Source organism: Pelecanus crispus, chromosome Z (assembly GCF_030463565.1).
Source record: "Pelecanus crispus isolate bPelCri1 chromosome Z, bPelCri1.pri, whole genome shotgun sequence".
Lineage (NCBI taxonomy): Eukaryota > Metazoa > Chordata > Aves > Pelecaniformes > Pelecanidae > Pelecanus > Pelecanus crispus.
The window spans coordinates 526,438-551,569 of record NC_134676.1 but is presented as its reverse complement, the minus strand read 5'-3'; the positions used below and the strand labels follow the sequence as shown (position 1 = coordinate 551,569).

Genomic DNA, 25,132 nt, shown 5'->3' with positions numbered 1-25,132 from the left:
GTAGGTGTTCTTGTTGTGAAACTGTTCTGGCCTTTACCGATAGGTGAGTAAAGTGGTTGCATACATCTTGTGCATTTGTTACCATTTTAATCTAAAATGCCCTTAAAATAAGAGCATAGTAATATCAACCATTTTCTCACCTTTTTGTTTGTTTGTTTGTTTGATTGTTACTTTTCTTGTTGTTTTCATTCTTTTGTCAAATATCGTAGCAATCTTTGAACCACTATACTGGAACTTACCTACTTCACCATATGCTATCAACCTGTAGACCTGGAGAGCACTGGAAAACAAAAACAAGGGGAAACTTAATACATCAGATGTCTAATCTGTCATTTAGTTGTTACCACTGGTCAGTAGTTTGCCTGAAGGCTTATTTCTTGAGACTAACAAGTATAATATAATTTCCTTTCACATAGGCTGATATACCGAACAGATTTGAGATGAAGCTACACAGAAATAATATTTTTGAGGAGTCCTACAGAAGAATCATGTCTGTGAAGAGACCTGATGTACTAAAAGCCAGGCTCTGGATTGAATTTGAGTCAGAAAAAGGACTTGACTATGGAGGTGTGGCCAGAGAATGGTTTTTTCTCTTGTCCAAGGAGATGTTTAACCCTTATTATGGTCTCTTTGAATATTCAGCAACGTAAGTGTCCATTGAAATATTTCCATTCATTAAGGGATATAGATTAGATTGTGCATAAGAGGCAAAGTTACACTGGAAGTTAGTTAGGTCATCCTTCATGGTGCATCAGTGTGCACTCTCATTAGTCAGATCTCTCTGTTCTGTACTATCATTTCTTACTTGCTTTTCAGAGAACCTTTCAAACTGTCATTGAAAACTCATAAAACATTTTCATTATTAAGACAATATTCAGTGTTGCCTTGCTTGCAGCAAAACTGCAATTTTTGAGGCTAGTATAATAAAAGAAGCGATGTCAGACAAAGGACTTTTTTATGCCCTCCCGTTATATTGTAAAACACCTGCTGTCCAGAATTATAGTGCTCCTTTATAATTAGCTCATAAAACAGCTTCTCATTTACATTTCAGTAGTTAGACAGCAGTGGCCTTACATAAATTTAAATTTTTGTCCAATTTTAAAATCTTTGAGCAATCCATTAGTGTAAATGAGAGAGCAAGTCTCTTGCTTACATTACATTTGTTTTAATATGCTGTATGTAATTCCACATTGTGTACTTAGCTAGAGTGAGGATGGATTTCTTAATTGGAGGCAGTGGTTTTGATGGTTTTATGTCAATATCAAGCTCACACCTTTCTCTAGTAAGTGTTGAATAGATTGTAAAGTAGATGAACAAAGACTGCATAATGCAAGTTTTCTTGCATTTGTGTCCCAAAAGACACGTTCTGCTGTTGAAGGGAAACTCAACTTAAACATTGACTAGTGCAGAATGCCTGTGTGTTAATAGAGTTCACTGGATAAACATTTGTTTCGAAATATTTCCACTTATGGGATATAGGTCACTGTAGATATTCTAAATATAATGTTATTTTATTTTAGGTTCAGAAATCTAACTAGTTATTTCAAGAAAAAAGAAGAAAAATCTACTTAACCCCCCCCATATCTTTCTTCACAGTTAAGAATATACTGCAAATTACAAATACTGCTTTTGCACTGAATGTCTTATTGCGACACAGTTTTGCACGAGTCTTAATGCTTTGTCACCCAGCTTAAAGATCCTAGTCCTTTGACAGCTTTTTCTGATATCTTGGGGGTTAAGTGTATTTCAGAGATGTTCTCCAGTATGTGCAGTTTAAGATGCTAGTAAGAAAACATTCTTTATCCTAGGACGGTTGGATCATGGGCCTATACTTAATTCCTCTTCCGTACCTTCAGATATTTCAAGAACTAAAAGCAACTACTGCAAAAGAGAATCCTAAAATGTTAAGCCCTGAAATTTGGCTGGAAAGAGTGAATAATCAAGCCCAGCAGAAGGCAGAGGAGATAACTTAGCTGAAATTCTCATTCCACCAAAGCTGATGGCAAAATTTTACTGTTTTCAATGATGCCAGGCTTTTATCCTTTGAAGAGGTCAGCACAGCCCTCTTATGCTTGCCACAGGTGGACCCTGTTACCCCACAAGCAGGAGTTTTAGTTACCTTTGTCAAATAATCATTATGGTCATAGCAAGACAGTTTTGATGAGGTCAGCCTACCCACCGTCAGATACTTCTGTTGAGGAACACGTGGATAAATTACATTATTACACTCTTGCAAAGATGAACAGGAAGTGGCCCTAAGCTCAAATTATTTGTTAACATATCTGAATATCTGGTTATTCACTTGGTTATTGAGTAATTTTTTTTTCTTTCCCCAAAAAAGGGACAACTATACACTTCAGATTAATCCTAATTCAGGTCTTTGTAACGAAGATCATCTGTCGTATTTCACATTTATCGGTCGGGTTGCTGGTCTGGCAGTATATCATGGGAAGCTGTTGGATGGTGAGTTATTACACTGTATGGCTACACTACTGTTACTGGATTTTTATTAAATGAAATAAATCACTTCAATAATTCATATACTTTAGAGTGTAGTATTTCAGGAGACAAAGTCTGAGAGAAAGTAATGGAACTGGAACTGTTGGAAATTGCATTCCTGGTGTGAGTGGCAATTCAAAAATTATAGTGTCTTACTCACCAAATATGTTTCATATGAAGTTTTGCTCCTTTCTCCACTCTTGTTAAATCTACAGAATCAGCATTGCTAAATAATCACTATCCCTAACAGAAAATCACTAACTTTATATCAGCCATTTCCATGCAAACCTGCAGCCAAAGCAGTTGTGTGGGTGTCAATTGCAGCGTATTTTGATCTGTAAAATCATTACTGAATGGTTTACTGAGAAAATACAGTTTCTGCCAAACCTCGAAATCCCACAATAAACAAGCAAGCAAACATTATAAACTGGCCTGTATTTTATTTAGCAATAGTGCAGCACATTAGAAGAGGAAGCTCACTGTCCTGTTTTTCTACGATCTCCTTTGAGAGAAGAGTGGCAATTTTAAGTGGATTAGAGTACCCTGAGTTCAATTCCCCATCTTTTGTGTCTTTTTACCATTAATGTTACAGTGTTTAATGGCAGATGGTAATTAATGGCATAATTCTTGTAATTGAAAAATTTTACTTTCTGTGGCTAAATAAAAAATGAGCCTGCTGTGTTAACTTGAGCAGTTACAGTGCTGTTACTTTCCGGAGGTTTCTTTCTTGCTGGCATGCTAGGAAATGCTATCCTTGAGCAGTGCTGTCTTTACGTAAGGTGCAATGCAGAACAGTGGAGGTAATGCTCTTCCCTCTCTTTTAGGCTTCTTCATCAGACCTTTTTACAAGATGATGCTGGGGAAACCAATAACTCTGAAAGACATGGAGTCAGTGGTAAGATAACATTTAAGCCGTATCAGCATTAGCAGTTACATGCTCTGCCTCTGGGGGATTTATAAGAGCTAACAATTCCAGTAAACTGCTTGGTGGAAAACACAAGGTCATAGTTGCAACAACTTTAGAAAGATATGTACCTACTTTTTTAATAAAACAAATTTTCCTTGCTAGGACAGCTCTTTCACTACCAGTGTACTAACAGTGGTGAGAGGGGCAAGGGAAAAGAGATGTGAATAGGCCCATAAGAAACACAACATAAGATGTCTAATTACATTTTTTGATTTTTCCACTGGGGCGGCTTTCTCCCTGTTACAGGGAGCACCACCAGCAAGCCCTACAGCTTTCTTGTCACGCTGTGGAGCAGGAAGAGGGGGATGCAAGGGCTTAGTTCTTGACCTGGGAAGCACGGGAAGCTGCCCACAGCGCTGGAAGGAGAAAGGGTTGCCAAATGAGAAACAGTTCCCTCCAAAATATACTTAATGAATACAGCACAACTTACGCCCTTATATCCGTTTCGGTTTTGTTCCCTGTACTTCCCCTACTTTCACACCTGCGACATTAATTGCTATCAAGTACTTTTGTGTTTGGCACTCCCTGGGAGAAAAACAATTTGTTTTACAAGTTAGCAGTGTCTCATTTTGTATTGTAAAATGAAGCACAACAGTAAATCAGATCCCACAGATCCCCACTGTCGATGCGTAGTGTGCCAGTACTGAAACACAGTACATTTCAGATATGTACAATAGCTAAATACAAATGGTTTCCATTAAGTTAGCAAGATGATAATTGCTTTTGTCTTTTTAACCTTTTGAGGTCTGTCCCGTTTTTCCACTGCTATGGACTTTGGAGAACCTTGGAGCTGTTGTTACTTTTCCCCTTTCTAATGTCTTCCTCTGTTACCCATGACACAGAATAGTTGACCTGGGTGGGATACCCCAGATTGCCTCTGTAGGGGCAGGACTTGGCTGTGAGCCTGGCCACTCACATCCTGCCCTTCCCTAAGACTGTCTTCAGCAGCACAGCCGCTTGACTCACAAGCCCAGCGCAGAGGCAACATTACAGGAGATGAGACGGCCTGAGCTCACGTTCAAGCTTAAAACCAAGCTCACGAGACACATAGCCAGAAGGGTCTTAAAAGGAAGTTCAGGCTCTTGGATTCCTACAAGTAGTTGGGAAACCTTTTCCTCTTGTTCTTAGCTCTGCAATAGCTGTCCTTGGTCTTCTCAAAAGTATACTCGGTATGAGAAGAGTAAAACACAGTTTACTCTTTTTGATGTTTTAGAGTTTTACAGGCTTTCAGTTACTGACATAAATGCTGGTTCAGCTGCTTAGTCTCTCCTCCCACTATCTCATAGTCACCAAATTTTGGCAGGTCATTCTTCTCTTGAAGCATACATGAGTAAATAATGTTTTAACTTTATTTTGGAATTAATTTTTTTGACTCTTTTGCTTGGAAACATTTACTGATAGCTACACATACTTCTTTTTTCTTTCTTTCCTTTTTTTCTTGCATCAGTCTTTAATTATGAACCTAATACACAATGAAGATACAACCCTTTTAGGAAATTAGAGGGGTCTTTTATTCAGCAAACTTGAAGGCTTTTAATAATAACAATGCAGTCAGTTATTGTATATTATCGATGTAATGAAGTGGTATATAAATTGTCTTGAAAAGAATGTATGGTTTTATCAAGAAGACATTTTCTAACCAATTATTTCATACCGCAATATACATATTTACCGAGTAGACATGTAGAGTCAATTTATTGTGTTGTATAATAATGCAGTTACAAGTCAATTCAGAAAAGTTACACAGATCTAAAAATACATATGAATAAAGTAATCCATCTTACCCTGCTTTACAGTAGCTGTGCAAATAAGTGAGTTCTCATCTTTCCAGTCCCTTTGGAGTTCTAGTTTTAGATGTTTTTATTTCTTTAATTTAAAGTTAAACTATACATTTAATGTTTACATTTTCAAACTTTGTTTAATTATAATCTGCTGTAGGATAGTGAATACTACAACTCTTTGAAGTGGATCCTGGAAAATGACCCTACAGAATTGGATCTCATGTTTTGCATAGATGAGGAAAACTTTGGGCAGGTATGTAAACGTTATCCCAAAATTCCATATTTCCATCTCATTATTGGTTATTGCAAAAAAGTAATTAAATACTGAGCTGCATCTCATGGTTGTGAACTTGATCAGGAATGTGGAATGTTAATGATCAGTACAGGCAGACTGTGAATATCAGCCTCTCTTTCTTCCCGAACTGTCTAAGGCTGGGGATGACAAAGAAGGAAGTTATGTTCTTGCGAGCAATCAAAATGACATCTTTGTGAAAAGCGGTACTTGACGCTGAGTAGAATACTTGCAATGAGGAATAATAAAGGTGTTACACAGTCCACCTTAGAAAGTAGTCTCAGCTTGGGACTGTTTGGGGTTTTAGAGGTTGAAGATGCTCTCAAAGGACAAAGTAAGTGGTAGAATTACAATCAGTGAAGTGCTTTGTTTATAGTGTCTTTTATAGAATGCAGGCAGATGATGCAACAAAAGCAAGCATGCCTATTTTAAAAAGGTTCATAATCTGTGGATAACTTTCTCCATTACAAATGAGAAGTGTTAGATACGTGTTTAACAACTGAGAAGTGAGTAGGTGGGAATATAATTCATCAGCCGAAGTCGTAACTCGTTTTATCAGTAAAAGCTGTAAGAACGGCTTATGGTACAGTTTGTCTTGGATTTACAGTCAGTCTTTACAGGGAATCCTATTAAAACAAACTTCAGAGATCTGTGTCAGTTTCTGGATGGAAATAACTTGGATGCAGATAAATGTCTTATACATAAGTATGTGTGTTAAATTTAATTTGAGGACTTAAAGACAAATCATGAGTTTACTTACATGAGCTTGGAACTTACTTGCCTGCCATGACTGAGTTTTTTTAATTTATTTACAAGCTATGGAGCTGAACCATTTTGTAATGCATGCACACAAGTAATGACTAAAACATACTGATTTTGTACGATATTGGGACTTAATAATACCTACCTGTGTCTCTTAAATTACTTTGCTTGTAGGCTTTTATGCCCTTTTTTAGTGTCTTCACTTTGTTTAACTCTTAGACCTAGATATCTTGGCTCCAGGTACCACTGGTATTGTGGACAACAGTGCCTTTCAGAAAAGCTGACTTCAAAATTTCAAAACAAATGCACACAATGTACTGTCAAGAAAATTCTGATCCACTTCTCAGTGCTTACGACTTTTTTCCTGAAGCAACATAAATTTATCGGTTGCATGGAAAATTAGGGAGAACATTAAAGCCACAGGATGAAAAGTTTCTGTAATGCACTGGGTTGTTTGTTGGTAATTTTCATTATCTTCTGTTCTGTAACAATTTACCTTCAAATTATTGATAGCCTTTCACTGCCAGCTTTCACTTCTGCTGGCAGAAGTTTGTTATCTTACTCAAAGCATAAATCAACTTACTTGGAGATACTTTCTGCTTTTCTCCAAACTCTTTAATACATCAAATAGCTAATTCTGGCATTGTCGGCAAGTTTTTTTGTTTAATTTACAATAGGCACTTCTGATTCCAGAAGAGATTAATCGTTTAGATGCCATTCTGCAGCAGGTCAGCACTGTATAGGCGAGCAGCAGATCACTGCTAAAGTGTGACACATAATTAAAAAAAGTTGCAGACTGTCCAGGAGTGTTTATGCTCTTGGGGAAACTTCACAAACTGGTGTTAAAAATAGCTGCAGCTTGAGGCTCACTGGTTCATTTCTTAGTTTACCTTTTTATTAAATCTCTCCCTGTGTTGTTTCTGTGTATCATGGGGGCCAAGTAATTAATGACATTTCTGATTTCTCATCTTGAACATAACATTTTACCATGTTCTTCCATTATGTGGGGTTTTTTGGGGAAGTTCCCTTGATATAATTGTAAGAGTACGAGGCAGGCTTTGTCTTCTTTAGAGAAATATATTGGGGAGGGGGGTGGAATAAAGGCATCAAAAACATCTGTCTTGCTGTTCTTGCCATTTCTACTCACCTTCTTACCCCCAGAGCTCTTCTTCATAATGAGGCAGGTATTTGTAAGTTTTGGAGATCCACGTCTTAGTTGATATAGAAATCCACAGGATGCTGCTGCAGCCGTGCAGGTGTTACGGCTCTGTACTCTGATTATGCCTTAGCTCAAGTTGGAGGGACCTGTAATGAGTAATCAACTTCATGTGCTCATTTATTGCCCAGTTTATTAACAGAAATAACAGTTCTTGTTCTAATTATCGTAATGTAAATGCCAGGTGTTGAGCTGATATCACACCCTTCCTGTATCTCGGAGGGAAAAGGCAGTTTTGGCTAGCTCTACAGCAGTAGTGATGAATGAATTTGAAGTTCTCTTGGCTAACTTCTGTTTCAATTTACGTATAAGCTCACCGAGTTACAGACAAATGCTAATGGTAGTAGATATAACAATATTATTTCCATCATACTGCTGGTGAGATGCAAAATTGGCAGGACAAATTTTATCGAAGAAAAGCCTGGATAAGCTCAGTAGTACAAGTGAGGAGCTACAGTGAGGAGGAATTTATCTAGCCTAGGGATCGAAACATCAGTCCAAATGCATATAGGATGCTTTCTGGCAATGCAGAAGTTATGGCAAATATCGACCACATTGGCTTTTTCTGCACATACCACTGGCCATTGCCAGCACTGTGGGGACTCCTAGAAGCCAAGGGACCCTGACTCCCTTTGGCACTTGTTTTGCCTCACCTACTGCTGAACTGCTGAAACTTCATAAAAGTGCCCTTGGGAACCTGAGTAGGAGATGATGCTGCTTCCACAAGGACACTGTATGTAAGAGTATGTAATGGAATGTTTCGGTATTTATTTATACTTCATTTATCACCAAAACCTTTTCTGGAGTTAGAGAAAAACAAGAAACCTCTAATAAGTCTTATCTTCTTATCACCCTTCCTTACTTAATAACCAAAAATACGGTTTCAGTAGTTCTCACAAGTCAGTGAGAAGTACAAAGTAGATATTTTCAACATGGAAAGGATGGAGGGCTGTCTTCAAAAAACAGAGAAGGAAAACATCTGGATTTCTCCTAAGTTCTTAATGGCTTGGAATACTATTTCTCATTTCTTAAAAACAACGTGTCTTCTGGTGGGCAGGAAGAAACAAGCACCAAGAAGCCTTCTGTTTGTGCCATCGTGTCTGTCATCTTCGTAACTTTATCCTATTCAACTCTGACAGTGTAGCAAACCTTTTCCTTATTAGTTCCGGACTGTCTTCCCTGGTCTTTATGGAACGAATAAATTGCTGTTTCAGAGGTGTGTAGGTTCCCTATTGATTACTTTTCCTTAACAGTAGAGTCACCTTTTTTCCCCGTACGCTACTAGGTATATTTATTCAAATAGGCCTATTGTACTGTTCTCCTTCTTGAAGCATTCAGTGTTAATCCAGTCCTGAAAAGAGCTTTCCAGCCTCCTCCTTTCACAGCTCCATTTAACAGCTAATGAATTTACTGTCTTATTGTTACTCTCAACCACAACACGTGATTTAATTATTAAAGATTACTAATGGCTTTAAAAATTGGCTTGGTTGAATGCGGGTGCACACGGTCAGGTGTTGGTTGCTTCCACTGGAACCGTGGTTTTGAAGTGATGGAACGAGTTGACTGGAATAGAGTTGACGACTTAGAAGCAACAAAATACTTGACTTCCCTTCTCTCCTACCCTTTTTCTACTTTACTTTTTTGGCCTTTCTAGGAAACAGCTTCTCTGTGGATTTTAGGTAATCTTTTTTCCCAAGCATTTTGAAAAATTAGAAGGCATTCTTCTACCCGTATTAAAATGGAATATATGTTTGCTTTACCCAAATGAACCTCCTGTTCAGGACTAAAAGTTTGCTTTTGAATGGTTTGCTCACTTGCTAATGACAAGAATTCATTCTTATAAGTGATCGTATAATAATTTGTTCCTAATGATGCCATCTTTAAATGTGGAATGTTTTGATGTCTCATTAGTTATTATGGCATAACAATTTTCTGATACTACTTGTAAAATGCCGCTCAAGGAGAGTGGATTTTGTGAGAAATGCATCCTGAAATAGTCATGTTGTGTTTTGCTTTTTTCTTTTGAAATACAGACATATCAAGTTGACCTGAAGCCAAATGGGTCAGAAATCATGGTAACAAATGAAAACAAAAGGGAATATATTGAGTACGTATACATTTATGGAATTTACCCTGAATGTAAGAAAGCACAGTTGCACTTGTCTTAGAATTTACCCGACTGCAATTACTGTATTTTGTACTCCAGTAGGTATCGGAGATCCTTTTAAAAGAAATCTTATCGTTAACATAGTTTGTTTATACCCTAATGCTTAGAAAGTTTGAATTTTAACCTTTACTGTTCTATGACTTATGCTAATCAGGGGAGTCTGTGACGTAATAGGAAACTATTTTCTTGATGGGTAGGCATGAGGAGCATTCAAGAAGGGATGGGATTGCTCTGAATTACAGGCATCTGCATCTAAATTACTCGATGGAAAGAAATGGCACCTCCTGGATGCAATGCTTGTCATGTTGAAGTAGACCTACGAATTTTGCCCAGTTTGGTGCCTGCTTCTGTCCGTTGCCGAATGCCTAGGGTAGCTAGCTCTGCTTTGTAGATCTCCAAGGTAGTGATGAATTTCCACCCTAGGATTTACAGCTTTTCCTGATGAACTGCTAGGTCGCAGAATGCAAATCAAGAACGAGTGCAGATTTGAGCGCTAAGCTGGATCTAGAGAAAAGGGTGAAAATGAGATGTCTGTCTAATTTATCAATTTCGTATTTGCTTGCTGTTGCCATCCTTCGCTCAAGGAAGAATTCAGGAACCCTGTAAATGTTTAAGCATTCCTCTAAGAGGAGAACTTTGTACTTGTTTGTTAATCTCACTTGCAATGTTGTGTTACAGTGATTTGGCAATAATGGTGGAACAATAAGAAATTTCTGCTTTTAGGATTTTTTGTTGTTGTTGTTACTTTGTGTGTCATATATTTGCACTGTCAGCTCTTTAATTTTTCAGGTACATCCTTTTTTTTTCAGTTTTCAGATGCAAAATATTAGGCATCAAACTTTTTTCATCATCTCAATACAGTGCAGAAATGAAAAGCTCAATTCAGAACTGAGTTAGGTTTACAGCTAGATAATTCTTTTGTGGCTAGTCACAGTATTTTTATAACTTCAGAGTCAATACTTGTGTGCTCTCATTTGGGAATGATTAATGCAACATTAAACTTTTCAAATATTTTTCACCAGAATTCCATTATGATAGAACTATTCTAGTAGTTATACTTTAAAAAAACCAAACAAACCCAACAACAACAGAAAAAAAAACCAACAACAAAAAACCCCCACCAAACGGCAGGTTGTAGTCACAAATGTAATTTTATTTGCTCCTGTGGCTTAACATAACACCCAAATGATGCATTCTCATGCATATGTAGTGCTTATGGGTTATCATGCAGATAACAAAGAATCATTTTCTAATAGAAAAATCTGGTGGCTTGTTTGTATTATTTTATTATGTAATGTTTATTGCAGAAACGAAGGAAAATAGATAAACTGACTAAATAGCTGCTAATTAAAAATCAATGTTATTTCTTTAAGCATGATGAGAAAATCACCCTAGGAATTTTCTAGTAACGGTCAAATGACCAGTATCCAATGCTGTAGTGCCGTCTTTGAAAATTCAGTTTGCACAACATTGGCCAATATAAGAACAAAAATAGAGTAAATTAACTTAACTGCTTGGTTTTCCTGCAATTCCCACATAGGAAACGTGCTTCTCCAAAGCGTGGCTGAAAGCACCTGAGTTAAAGTGAGCCAGAAGGCACTCGCCAGGGGGGCCGTTATCCCCTTATCCGTCTCCGCTGGTTACGCGATGTCAGCACCAGCGCTGCTGCCAAAAATCGGCCAAATCTAAACAGGCTCTTTACATTTAATTTTAATTCCTCTGTTTCTCTGCCTACCAGAATGTAAAATAATAAATTCAACTATACGTGCTGGCATTTTTAATTAGTGCCTCTTCAAAGGGGAGAACACATTATAAGTGCAGTATTCATGCAAATTAGGAATGAAACGTCCTTCAGTAGGAAAGGAATTGGATTTCTAAGGCATTATTCTAGAACCTGTGAGGCGTTTGTGCTGTAGGTGCTTAGCATTGAAATACAACCCCTTTCCTTTGATACTGCAGGTTTTATTCATCTCATTTATAGGCAGGCTGTTACATGTAATTACATCTATCCTCAAATTTTGTAGACTTCGTTGGGAATTGTTAATTGCTCAGAGCTCTAGAAGAGTAAAATGTCCAGTCATTTAGGTGCCTAATACTAACAGTAAATACATCATCTGGTATTCAGGCCTCATTTAGAAAGGAAGAAAGCATAGTAAAGAATTTGCAGGCCGTTTCAGTCCACAGGCAAGCCTTTTTGCCGTGTTCATCCTGAAGGTAATCTCCATAGGAACAAAACCGGTCATGTCATGTCGTCTGATAGTGTTACAATAAAAAATTCTTGGTGACGTAGAAAAGTCGTAGCTATAAAACATGGCAGCATATGTGTAGAGTTTGTGTTGCATGCTAAAGTGAAAATGTTCATACTATAACTGTTTCATAGTCATGGATTTTTTTCAACATTTTGACCAGTCACACAAGATAAATTTGAACAATGAATAAAAAGCTGCTCAGTTTCCTTAGCATCGGAGTGTGGCTGGGAGATGGCTGAGGTTGTAAATGAGAAACTGAAACTATTCAGGTTGCTAAAATCTCGGAACACTTAGTTTGCCCTTTTCTAATGAGTGTGCTTATGTGTTTTTGTTCACCTACTATAGCCTGGTCATCCAGTGGAGGTTTGTAAACAGAGTTCAAAAGCAAATGAATGCTTTTTTGGAGGTAAGGTTCTTTAGCTGCTTTTTTTTCCACAAAAAATACTCTCTTTTTTTTTTTTTTTTTTTTAAATGCAGACTTCTTATACATCAGCATCTGTGTTAAGGGAGCGGGGAGCTGTGCCTAACCGCACAAGTGCCGGAATGTTTGTCTTTTATGATTTCACAGTTTTACCTTGTATAGGAATATATAATCTTTCCTTTATGAGAATAAGGTTTTTCAGGCTTAAATCACTGGAACCTGAAATAATTTAGTGATTATTTTTTTAAATTAGGGACTCATACTTCAGCAACTGCGTATTTCATTTTCCAAACCCTTCTTCGTCCTCTGTCATTTACTTAGATTCCCTGAAGCCAAAGATCCTGTTAGATAAAAACGTAATTTTACGTGGTATGAGAATTTTAATTTTGCTTTGCTTTCTTTTAGGGATTCACAGAACTTCTTCCTATTGATCTGATTAAAATTTTTGATGAAAATGAACTAGAGGTGAGTTTGTTTAATTGATGTGCAGAGACAACAGATCAGTAATGCTCATCACAAAAAGATGCATTATGTTCTAGGCTCATCATTCATCACTTACTCATTGTAAGTGAATTAGAGACAAAGATGGTTTGCTTATAGTGGGAAGTGAGATTTTTCTCCCTAATTAATAAATCTATTGATCACACAAACCCACAAAAAATTGTAATTATTCAGTGAGTATGTATTTGCATATAAGAGCACGTAAGTAGCTTACTGAATTAATGCCATTATGCCTACACCAGTCATATTTTGAGGAAGATACCATAAAAGATGCTGTCACACAAAGCATACATACGTCATAGTGTACAGTGTTTCTCCAGTAAAATGAAATATTCTTTGAGAATTCTCCTGAGGAGAAGCTCAACTCTCCTTTATGTTTGCATTTATATTTGCACTGCTTAGCTGTTTAAAAGGTCAGACAATAGAGGGAAAATGTAACCTTGTTTTTCTGATAAAGTGTGCAGGATAACACAATGCCAGCCTCAAGTAACACCATAACAATTTACTTCTGTGTGTAGCTACTGATGTGTGGCCTCGGCGATGTTGATGTTAATGACTGGAGACAACACACAATCTACAAGAATGGCTACTGCCCAAATCACCCCGTTATCCAGTGGTTCTGGAAGGTAATGCTGTTTGCTGCATTTGGCTTCTCTGACTGTTCCTGAAAGTCACAGTTCCTGTATTGTTTTGTGGAGGCTGTTATAAAAATCTTTTTTCTTCATGAAAACTGCTGAAGAGTACACCTGTAATGTGCTGGGACTGACGGCTGTGGTAGCCATTAGAGACTGTACTAGAAATAGACCCAAGATAGGAAGTCTGGATCTTTAGGTTTATGCGAAGTGTCTTGCAGTATTTGTGAAGTAAAATACTCTTATGAAAAATGTATGTATGTATGTCCCCAGAAAAACTACTGAAATACTTTTTCCCATAATAGGCGTAGATTTTTCAAAGGGATGTCTGGTTTTCTTAAAAATACTGGCATCTTACAGCTGTGTGTATGTACTTCAAACTTTGTTTCTGGGTTTCTCACGTGATTTTTCATGACTCTGGACTTGTGTCAGTCCAAATGGCGACGTGGCCCCGAAAGGCTTGGCCCTCCTGTAGGGCGATACTGATCTGACTGTGAGCCTGTGCAGTCTCGCTGTCTGATCTTCAAGGCTCTTTGGCCATCCCCGTGTCTGTGTCCCCCTCGCGGGCCTGTTCCCCACCGCGGTGCCGCCGGAGCCCCGCGCCAGCTGGGAAAGGACGTTCCTTCTTTACTCGGAGGAGACCTGGTGTGAGACCTGGATTCTGTCCTTCAGGGTTGTGTGGCCGATACAGCCTAATATGGCTCCTGTACTCGGGTTTGGGTTTGCTTTTTAACAATGATACCTACAGCTGTGCAAGTGAAAAGACCGCGACTGCGTGTGTTTGTCCGTAGGCTGTTTTACTGATGGATGCCGAGAAGCGGATTCGCTTGCTGCAGTTCGTTACTGGGACGTCACGCGTGCCTATGAATGGATTTGCTGAACTTTATGGTGAGCTTCCTTTCAGCTGCCCGCAGAGCACGCTCGCCTCTAGAACGGCCGTACAGGCGGCTTCAGAACACGAACGAGAGAACCGGGGCACGACTGAAATGGCGTCAGAGCCAACCTTTGGCCCCACGTAACAACTCTGCTTCCGGATGCCAAGAGCACCGGCACCAGGGGTGTTACGTAGACGCTCTCCTAGCTCCCACGGAAAACATTTCAGCTGGCAACAGGAATAGTGTTCATGTCAGATGAAGAAGAGGAGAATGTGTGTTTAACCAACCACTTCAATTTGTCTATGTTAATGTCCGAGCTTCTTTTGCATTATACATACGCTGCGCAGTGGTAGTTAGGTAAACTTAACAAGCTAACTGGACTTGGAAATCAATAACCACATTCCGATTTCCTTTTGTGTAGGTTTAATTACAAGAGTTTGTACCAGGTATTTGGTACCAGTTGAAAAATCTAGCCTACAATTTATGCAAACATTTTGTTTTTAAAATAATATTTAGGTAGTCTCTATAGTGTCCAGCAATTTATATAGTTTATATTTCATATGATTTTCATCTTCAACCAGGTTCAAATGGTCCTCAGCTGTTTACAATAGAGCAATGGGGAAGTCCTGATAAACTGCCCAGAGCTCACACATGGTAAGTCGTAAAAGTGTAAAATTATACAGCTTTTCTGTATTGTTATACTGCCAGGAAAGGGGGAAACTGCTGACTGTGCTTACCTCTAACATATTTTAGCTCTGGCTCATACAGCTTTTTATAAAACGGGGTACTCTGAAAGCTGTGCATGTGTGTGTGTAGGTCTGTATTTAAAAGGCAAAGAACAGTTGGTGTTCATCTGCTGACGCGCAGCCGCAGAACGTAACACGCACAATTCCGGGAGGCAGCAGGGCTCAACTTCAGTGCTGTGCCATTGCTGCTTACAGTGTCTAAAGAGCGCTTGTTTGCCTTCTCATGGACGCGTGAAAGGCTGCATTCATAGAGTAAGTAGGTGTTCTGCAAGAAAAACGCAGGTAAATTAATCCAAAATAAACTCTTTCCATATAGCCTTTCTGATAAAGGCTTTTTAATGCTATTTTATTGCATTCCAGGTAACCCTTTCAACTCAGGACTTTTCCTCTAGTAACTGCTTGCGTGTTAAAATGTGCATTAGAGAGAAGAGATAGCTTTTCCCCACTTCATTTTATACTACACTTGGAGAATTTGCTACTCATAGCAGGCAGCTTTTACTCGTGCCATCATTTTCCCTTTCTCATTTTCCATGCTACATAAAGGCCATAAATTGCTGGAAAATTCACTAAAAGTGTGGGGTCATAGTCCAGCTTGACTGAATTTAATCCTAGTTTATAGAATTTGCAAATTTTGAAAGCATTCAATATAAATCTTAGCCTTGCTGTGTTGCATATCAAGAATATGGCTTTTTTAAGGTAACGTAAATTGTGCTGTATAGGAAAATTAATTTTTAGAACATTAGCACAGAATGGTGATCTTTCCATACAAGTAATCATTCTATAGAATAAAAAGTTTCATTAAAAAAAAACCAAACCCAAAACAACAACAAAACCCAAAACGTTCCAAAAATCAGCCCGTCCTCTTTACATTTCAATTATCTGTTAGGTTTTACAGGACCTTTTCAAGACCTTCTGGATGTTTACTCTTCCTCCTCTTTTCCCCCAGAGGGTAGAGAGTCTGTCCTATAAATTCAGGACATCTGTGCCAAGTCTTAGGAAATCAGCCTTATGACAAAGATGAAATGTTTTCAATCAGCTAAATATGGGGGGGAGTTTCTGCTGGTTTTTTCCCTTTCCTAAGCGGTTTTTAACAAGTTCCCTGTTCCAGCTCTGACAAGAGAGGAGGCTCAGAGCTGTTTCTGCAGACCCGCGCTGGTGCGGGCAGGGTTGGTGCCAGAAGGCGCCTGCGGGCAGCACCAGCACCCTCAGGTTTGCAGAGGGCACAGTGGAGACTGCCCCCGTTTGGACAATGAGATACATCCCCTGTTAAGGCCCCCAAATTATTGAATGTTTTCTATTTCTTTAAAATTACGTGTATTTTTCAATGGATTATTAAACGATTCTTTTCCTTCTGAATTTCAGCTTTAATCGCCTAGACTTACCTCTTTATGAATCTTTTGAAGATTTGCGAGAGAAGCTACTCATGGCAGTGGAAAATGCTCAAGGATTTGAAGGAGTGGATTAAAGCGCCAGCCTGTTTCCCCCTTCAAGCAAGTTCTGCTTGCACTTTTGCATTTGCCTAATGGACGCAGAGTGACTATGGCAGAACGGTTGCACAGCGTTGGTTCATGGAGCAAACCCTTTGACGGTGCAGTTGCCTGAATCCAGAAGTCTGAACTGTAATCTGCGGGTGGCTTTTCTGACGTTTCCACAGCAGATTACCAACTGCTTCACGTGAACTCTGATCACATTTCAGCAGGACTTACTCTATTTATGTTGTGCCTCTGTAGGCAAAGCCCTTAATAAATATTTTACATAATTTCTAATGACAATGAATGGAATTAATCATTTTACAGGTATAGTATTACAACTCAAGTTTACTTTTTAATTGATTTAGACATTTTCCGATTTTATTTCATTACAATTAAATATCATATACTTGGAGAAATGAGCATTTTTTCTTAATTTCATACCAGACTTGATGCCAGTGTCGTTTTTTCAAAGCACATTTTGAGCCTTGTGTTTCCAAACTGTTAAGAAAGCAGGAGAAAGCTACGTTAGAAATTTTCTCTACGTGGGCTGTATATCGAGAGCAACTCTTTTCATTGAGCACATAAATATTTTTCTGTATCCAGAAGTATGGACTGGATGTTGCGTTTTTGTATAAATATTAGAATAGTTACAAGTCAAGGGAGAATCATAACATAGCATGCCAAATCTCATGTTCAATAAAAGAAATTGCCTCATTATTGGTAATATTCACATGTACTATATAAAGCATTTTGGGGTAGGGTTGGCATTAATCGTTTTAGGAAAATATGCTTAACCCTGTCATTACCTTTGTATAGTGATTCTTTTATTATCCTTTCCTCTTTACTGTTTGCAATGGAGGCATTTTGAATGAAACCTGGCACTATGTGATTTGGCACTATGGAAAACAGGTCTGTTCTGTCTCCTCTTTGTATGCATTTGCTAATGATATCTAAATAACAACGGGGGTTTTGTTTGTTTCTAACTGCACCAATTCTAAAGGCACTTTATGTAACACATGGAAGTCATATCTGTTTTTTATCATAAACATTAATGTGATTATATTCCTTCTCACTGCACATGTCTTTCTGGTGCAATATCTATCAATTGTGAATTTGGCTGCTGCTGATGTATAAAAGGAGAAAAAAAAAACCAAACAGATGTAGAGCTGAGCCTGCAGACACGTTCCTCAGCAATTGTTTTTGTGATTTATTTTTTACTTAATCACAAAGATTTATTTAATATACACTGCTATCTAATCAATTTTGTTACCTATGACATGTTGCATGCTTAAACTATAATGTCTGAGTTGCATCTCTTTCGTGACAGATTAAAAGTGAAGGATTTGTATTGATCCACTGAAGTTAAATGGCTACAGTACTACCGGAGTAGGTTTGAGGGTACGGCTTCAGCAATTTAACGTTCAGTTTTGTAAGTGTTGCCCACATACTTACCTAGATACAGGCTTTTTCCCCCCAAGAACCCATTTAATGCTTAGGAAGCAAGGTGACACTGCATGCCAAAACAAAATTTCACCCCATTGCCAACAGCTTGTTTAGCCCTGCCCTTACCCCCTCCCCAACACCCGCTGGCAAGCACAGCCCGCACCTGCGAGCGAGCAGCCACGCTGTACTACAGTAATTCCTCCGCTGGGAAGAAGCCTTAATGCTAGTAACGCTCAGCAAATGGTTGCGTGCTAGCAGAATGTTTGATGCGCTACTAGATGCATGAGGAAGGTTATTCTATCATTTGAACACAGCTTAAGATCCGTTTTCTATTAAGTAAGTTTCCTGACATTCCTTTCTGCCCTTTTACACTTGATGAGCTTGAACACAAGACACGGGCTGCATCCGAGCAGCCGGAGGAACACTGTACGAAGCGTTCTGCAGTGGGGAGGCGCACAGGGAAGGTGGAGAGCACCAGGCAAATCCCAGTATTTCCACTGCCCTTCAGTATGTTAAGCACAGCTGGTTACAACATGGGCTCACCTGGGGGAAGTGTCAGACTCCAAAATTTGTTTCTGTCTGTCTTAACCTGGAGGATTTCTGGTGTGGTTGGAGGCTCTGTTCCTGTCCAGGGCCATGTGTCAGAACCTTAAGAACTCCTGAGGCTTTTTTGGCTGTGAAACTGAAATGTGATCTCACTTGTAGATGAAGGCTGTGACCCAGCAGTCAGGCTGTGCTCAAGACTCTGCCATTTCTCCTCTTGTGATCCTGCTCTGGTCCCTTCCCTCCCCTCACCCTCTAAAGCAGGTTTGCTAATACTTAGCTACATCAGAGCTCTTTCAGCTATATAGAATTACATAGCGACATCTGACTAGAAGGGAAACTTTTGTTGTTTGGATTTAGATTTTTTTCTTTTTTTTTTTTTTAAGAAAATTTAGAATGACTTGGCTTAACATCTTTTCAGATCCACTTATCTCACAAACTGATAGACACTCCAAGAGCATGTGCTAGGTATTAAAATAGCAAGGTGAATTCCACTGTATGAGTTGTAATTAACATGCATTTGGACTGTTGTGGTTTACTTTAGAGAAGGGGTTTTCATTTTTAGGAAACAGTTTAATACTAAAAGCAAGCCCTTGACCCCTCAAGGTGCGCCTTTAGAGTGGCAGCTTTGAGTGCAGCACACAGGGACCTGCCCTCCCTCAGGCGGCACTGACGAGGCCCAACACAGTGCCAACAGCCTGGCACAGCTCATGCTGAAATTTGTGCTATTTTGGCTGTCTTGCGATTAATGCAAATAGCTCAATAAATGCTACTGTTTGTGCTTCTTGTGCCCCAGACACTGCAGCCACAGCTCCCACCTGCACAGCAAACCCACCGTCACTGTAGAGCCAACGCAGTGCCGCGCACAGCTACCCCGTTAGATTTTGGTTTGGAATGGGTCTGTCCAATGTTCCCTGGAGGCATTATTCCTAACAGCCCAGGTGAACGTACCAGTAAGCCAGCTCATCACTTTTTGTTACCAGTCACCCACAGTGTTAGGGCACAGCATGGTGTTTTCCCTTTACAGATGCACTACAGCTGCCTGCGCTATGGAAGTGAAACCGTCCTTTTCTTGTTGCAGTCCATCAGTAATCCAGGGTTCACAAGTGAGCAAGACGACCTGTAGGATAAGCTGAGGGGAATTGCTCAGCCCGGTCCCTTTGCTGCATAAAGCTTTTGTTACAGGTATCAGAAGCCCCCCTGTTAGCTACAGCGATCAGGCTGTTACAGGCTCAGCATTGCGGTAGTTACAGGGGTGTAAGCCCCTGCTAAACTGTATCGTACCCATGCAACTCCGATTTTATTACTGGTGGCTACATTGGTGGCTAAGCCCTTGGGCAGATACACCCCTCTCATCAGCCAAAAAGTTAAGATCTTCAATGCTATGACAAAACCCGCAACGTTACCTTCAGTTTTGCAATAACCTGTATGAGGTTAAGTGAAGGGTGCTAGCTGTGCAAAGCAGCAGCTGCGGAGGAAACGGACTTTCTTCTGCAGGGCTCCTTTAACACAGCCATAGCGCTGTTACTGCGAGCCTAAGCTGGATTCCAGACTTTCCATCTCAGAGTCCTTCACATTTGAAGGAATCTGTCTAGGAAAAAAAGCCAGCCGAATATCACTTACTTAAAACACCTAAACCACAAAGCAACTAACGCGCCCGTGGGAGCTGTACCATGTAGCGCGCCTTTCTTCGCACAGTTCACTCGTGTACCGACAGTTTAGCCCCTTCGCCACAAAATGGCCCAACAGTATTTTAAAAGGTTCTAGTCAACTACGGGTTTTTTTGGTTAATAAATGGTAATCATAAAGGTAGTACCTAAACCATTACTTGTCTGCTCTTAAGAAACCTTAGGGCAAATAAGTCATAAAACCGTTAGCCACAATACAGAATACTGGGTCTGCAGCTGTCACCTTCTGTTCACATTAACTACAACCTTACAAGGCACAGAGCGATAAGCCTTAACATACACCATAGCGATCACATTAACTCCTGCTTGCATGCCTAGCTGCTTTTTATCTTTCAGTACAAAAAAGTAAAAAAAAAAAAACCAACGACCACCACACCCCAAACCCTCTGTTACCCCAAGATTTATCTTATTTCTGTCTCGCTCATGCTGACCTCTCCCTCTGTGGATGGAGGGAAAGGAGCACGCATGCCGCGCCGGCAGGACACGTGTGCTGATAAATCGGCAGCGGATGCAGCCACAAGCGCTAAGCACGCGGCGAGCGCCTGCCCCGCGCCCCAAGGGTGCCTGGCTGCCCCGTGCTCAGCCCTGTCAAACGGGCAATCACGGCTGCAGCATTGGCAGTAACCCGTTCCCCATGCTTTGGGTGAAGCATTTTACGTGACGCTAAAGGGCCAGGAACTGTGAAAACTAGGGAGCCAGGGAGGGGGAGCTGGACAGTTAGGCTGCACTTTAAGAGTTAAAAATAAGTGATCATACCCATGTTATTGCAAGGGCTAATTATCAGTACATATAATAGGGGAAAAAAAAAGGTAGATTACCAGATTGGACATCTTAAAACATACATTAATTTGCATATCTTTTTAATAAAAACTTTTCCTTTTGTATGTAAAATTACAGCAACAAAGAAAAACCCCTGCAGTCTTCGCCCATCTGTTACGATGTTGCACTAGGAAGTAATGCAGGTCTGAAATGCATGGGAAACATAAAACTGGAATCTAACCACGTTAATGTTCCATACCCATCGGGTCTGCCGTAGCGCACCTGGAACCCTGTCAGCCACCATCACTGTCCCTGCGAACCACATTTAGCCGTGCGTCTGTCCAGCCACACCTCTAACCATCTGTCTACATTCATCCTCCACTTTACATGTTGGCTTTGTTTCCTTTTCTATATTATTTTCTATATTATTTCCACATAGACCTTGCCTTCCCCCCCCCGCTTAAATTTTTAACATGTAGCTGTAAAAATACACACAGCATGCATCCGCATACAATAGTACGTGTTGCATTTTTATAGTCTAATCCGTTCCATCGGATTTAGAGGGGCTTGTGAGCCGTCTGCCCCCACGGCAGGTTTGTCACAACCGCGCAGTAGTGAATAGCTTATGATTCTCAAAACCCGAATGGGAAACTCCAGAAAACAATGTTGCCATGTTCTGCGTTTGTGAACATAAATATCAAATCAAATTTAAAACTGAGATTATTAGTATTTCTAAACGTGCAAAAGTGTCAAACATTCCAGATTAAATTCACACTGTTCAATAATTTTTTTTTTTTGTAAAAATCAGCTCATACTAGAAGGCTATTCGAAATTATGATAAACTACCTTAAAATTTATTTTAAAAGTACTACTTACAAATAATGCTCATTTTCACAATTAATACAGCTTTAAACTGTGGTTGGATTTGATACACTGTGGGGAAAGGATTTGTTTATGGACAAAAGTCATTTTTTCCATTTATTTTCTGAGGAGCAGTGAAAGAAATTGTAGTTTGTTTTCCTGACAGCAAAAGCTCAATGTGACAAAATGAAGTTGTTGTAATGAAATGATGCAACTTAATTAAATATTTAATAAAGAATTATGGAAGCTACAGCATTTTATACTTCAAATACATTTTTTGTCTAACTAAAGCTTTGTTTTGTTTTGTTAAAAAAAAAAAAAAATGCCTGAAGGTCACACTGTGCAGGAAGGCTTTCACAGCCTGGGATGTGGCTGGGGGAGCCCATGTGCCGTCACATCTGTACCTGGTTTATTTTTAAGCAATTAAACACACCATCTACATACTTCAGCGTCTGTAAAAGCAGTTCCCAAGTTTTTCCCCATGGTCCTCGCTGCATTCCTGGGACAGTAATGTGTGCAATGTTTTCAGCTGACTAAGAATGTATTCCTGAGAAAGGTTTACAGTGGCTACTGGTCACTGGTGCACAACCCCCCCTCAGAGGGCACGATTCAAGGTAACTTCTCTCTATAAGGATTTGAACAATTAATGAGGTTAGTGATTATGCAGTGTTCTCTAAAGAAGTGTCATTCGATAACATACAAAAATTGCACCTCTCCCAATTTCTTACTGGTATCTCCTGTGTTCCATCATAATTTCTAATACATAAACCACAATACTGCACCAGACTTCCATGAGAAATTCTGTTCTTGAATTATCCAATTCTGCGGTGACCGTACAAAGCAGCACCCTTAAAGTTTTCCTGCTTAAGCCATACCTGACATGTGAATGTTCTATCACTCTTATTGCATATTTTCTATGTTTACAGCAGAATTTTCTGCAGCCCACAACCCTACTTGCAACAAACTCAACAAAGTTCAGTTTAACAACGCAAGTCCATGCATTGGTAAATTTGTTTGGATTTTCAGTGTTACAATTCCAATTATTATTATATTAATATAATATTAATTATATTATTATTATTATTCCAATTATTACAATTGTACTACTAAGAACAACTTCTTATTAACAGCAATGGAACTAATGTTGCCTTTTCTGTTAGGCATCATTCATCTGTATGAATGCCTAACTTAAAAAAAAAAAAAAAAAAACCAACCACACACACACAAAACAAAAACCAACAAGAATAAACAACCAACCAACCAAAACAAACCAAACCACCAAGAAAGTCACCGCAAGTCATACTTCTGGCTTACCAGCTCACTTTAGGAATACAATATGTTCCTGCTCAGCTAGTATCAGTGCTTAAGAGAGTTGCAGAGGGACTAAATTATCCGTTAGTCTTAAATATAGAATCAGTACATAACAAATTATCTCCTGGCTTTTGAGCCGCAACATGAAGTGCAGCCTACATGCAACACTGATCTGGCTTGCACTAATACACATCCAGTGTCACTAAGCATATCCTTGCAGCTACCTTCAGCTGCAATTTGTTGAAGAAAAAGAAAAAAGGAAGAAAAAAAAAGGCACACCACCACACACCCCACACCCCCCCCATCCACTTAAGCAAGTGTCCAGGAGTCCCGGACCTGGAAGAGGAACAAGGGCAGCCATGGCAACTAAGGAAAAAAGAAATCTCTTAATACCACCCAGAAACACCACCTGCCATCAGAAACACTGCTCAGCTTACCAATAGATGCAAATACCTGTTACAAATAAAGTTACTGGGAGCTCCCTAATGCTGCCGTATGACTTCCTAAAGACACCAAGCCCCTCGACGACTCGGCCTATTAAGCTTTGCAACAGAGCTATTTCTGTGCATGCGTGCGATGTTGCGGTCATCATCTCAACTTGCAGTTGCAGCACGACTTACTCTGCTTTGTTATTCAGTGCAGCAGCCTCTTTACTGTTCAGCTGTATCAACACCACAGAGCAGCAGCTGATTTACTTTGTATAAACCTTATTTGTGCCCCTCTCTGTTTTCCTCCCTTGGGCACTTGTTTCTGAAAGGGCTGCCCATCTCCTGCCCTTTCTTCAAGCCGCCACCTCTTCCTAAGCCAGAGCAGCCAGGCGACGTGTCTCAAAGTCAATTCTATCAGCTAATATTGCAGCCTCCCTTGTGCTGGAACTAACTGGGCTGAATTGTTGATGTACTCCTTGACACGAGCAAGCATCTGTCTGCTGTAAAGTGACAAACTGTGTAATGCTGAAACATACAACTAACCAGCGCTCCTTACAACAGTTTAAAAACAAACACCACACCTCCACGTACATCTCTTCCAGTGATACATACATGTGGATTAAATGTTTTGGCATAGTTATATCCAGTAGGTTTAAAAAAAAAAAAAAAGAGAATAACAAACCACCACAGCACACCCATAGCAATTCCATTTGCATTTAGAATTGGAAATGAAAAATAGAATACTACCTTGCCAAAATTTAAGTTGTTAAAGACTGTACAAATCCTTACTATATGCTGTTTGTATATGGCAAGTAACGTTTCGTTACCCTTGAGAAACAAGCAAAACAAACCAACGCCCATGTCAATGTATTCAAATCACAAACCGCTAGCGATACGCCAACACCGCGCTGCAGCCGCCCGCAGGAGACGCTGCAGTAACTGTGCCAGCAGCAAACACGCCCGCGCTTCCAGCCCTCAAACTTGGTTGCTTCCCACCCTGACATTTCCTACTCCTGACAAAGGAAAAATCCTGCACTATCCAAATTAATTCCCTTTCTCTTTTAAGCTCGCCTTCATGAATGAAAACAACCATACCAGATCAAATTAAAGGCCCAGCTGGACAAGCATCCGAGTTGCAGATTCTGCCAAAACAGCTTAAGAGCAGGGTAGTGCTTCCAGCAAACGCACTTTCAAACATGAGTGACATGCAGCTCAAGGACCTACTACAGTGGCGATACCTTCTTTTTCTTTGCACATAAATACCCATACAATTTATATATTTTTAAAATGAATAGTTTCTGGTGTCATGGGAAATTCTAGTATTACAGCTGCTTGAGCACAGCGCCCGTGACCATTTTCAGTGTGAAGGAGTATCTCCAGTTGTTTTGAACCTGGCGCCTCTTATTTTTTATCTAATACACATTCACCCTTGTGTTCCTCAGACACCTCTACCCTGCTTGCTGTCTCTGCATACACAGTCCAGAGGTCTGTGGTTTCCTTCACTTGCCACGGCCTCCAC

The 25,132-nt window shown here is 39.6% G+C and overlaps 1 protein-coding gene across 2 annotated transcripts in view; it reads left to right on the top strand.

Annotated features, from left to right (window-relative positions):
- Positions 1–16,591, top strand: part of NEDD4L (NEDD4 like E3 ubiquitin protein ligase) — a 154,047-nt gene extending 137,456 nt beyond the window's left edge. For both annotated transcript variants that reach the window (XM_075727087.1, XM_075727086.1), the window contains 11 exons: positions 417–646; positions 2,342–2,463; positions 3,324–3,394; positions 5,405–5,500; positions 9,551–9,624; positions 12,279–12,339; positions 12,760–12,819; positions 13,374–13,481; positions 14,279–14,375; positions 14,944–15,016; positions 16,471–16,591. In XM_075727087.1, the coding sequence (XP_075583202.1) occupies positions 417–646; positions 2,342–2,463; positions 3,324–3,394; positions 5,405–5,500; positions 9,551–9,624; positions 12,279–12,339; positions 12,760–12,819; positions 13,374–13,481; positions 14,279–14,375; positions 14,944–15,016; positions 16,471–16,573 (1,095 nt within the window). In that variant the 3' untranslated portion in view covers positions 16,574–16,591. The remainder of the gene's footprint in view (positions 1–416; positions 647–2,341; positions 2,464–3,323; positions 3,395–5,404; positions 5,501–9,550; positions 9,625–12,278; positions 12,340–12,759; positions 12,820–13,373; positions 13,482–14,278; positions 14,376–14,943; positions 15,017–16,470) is intronic.
- Positions 16,592–25,132: the final 8,541 nt, after the last annotated feature.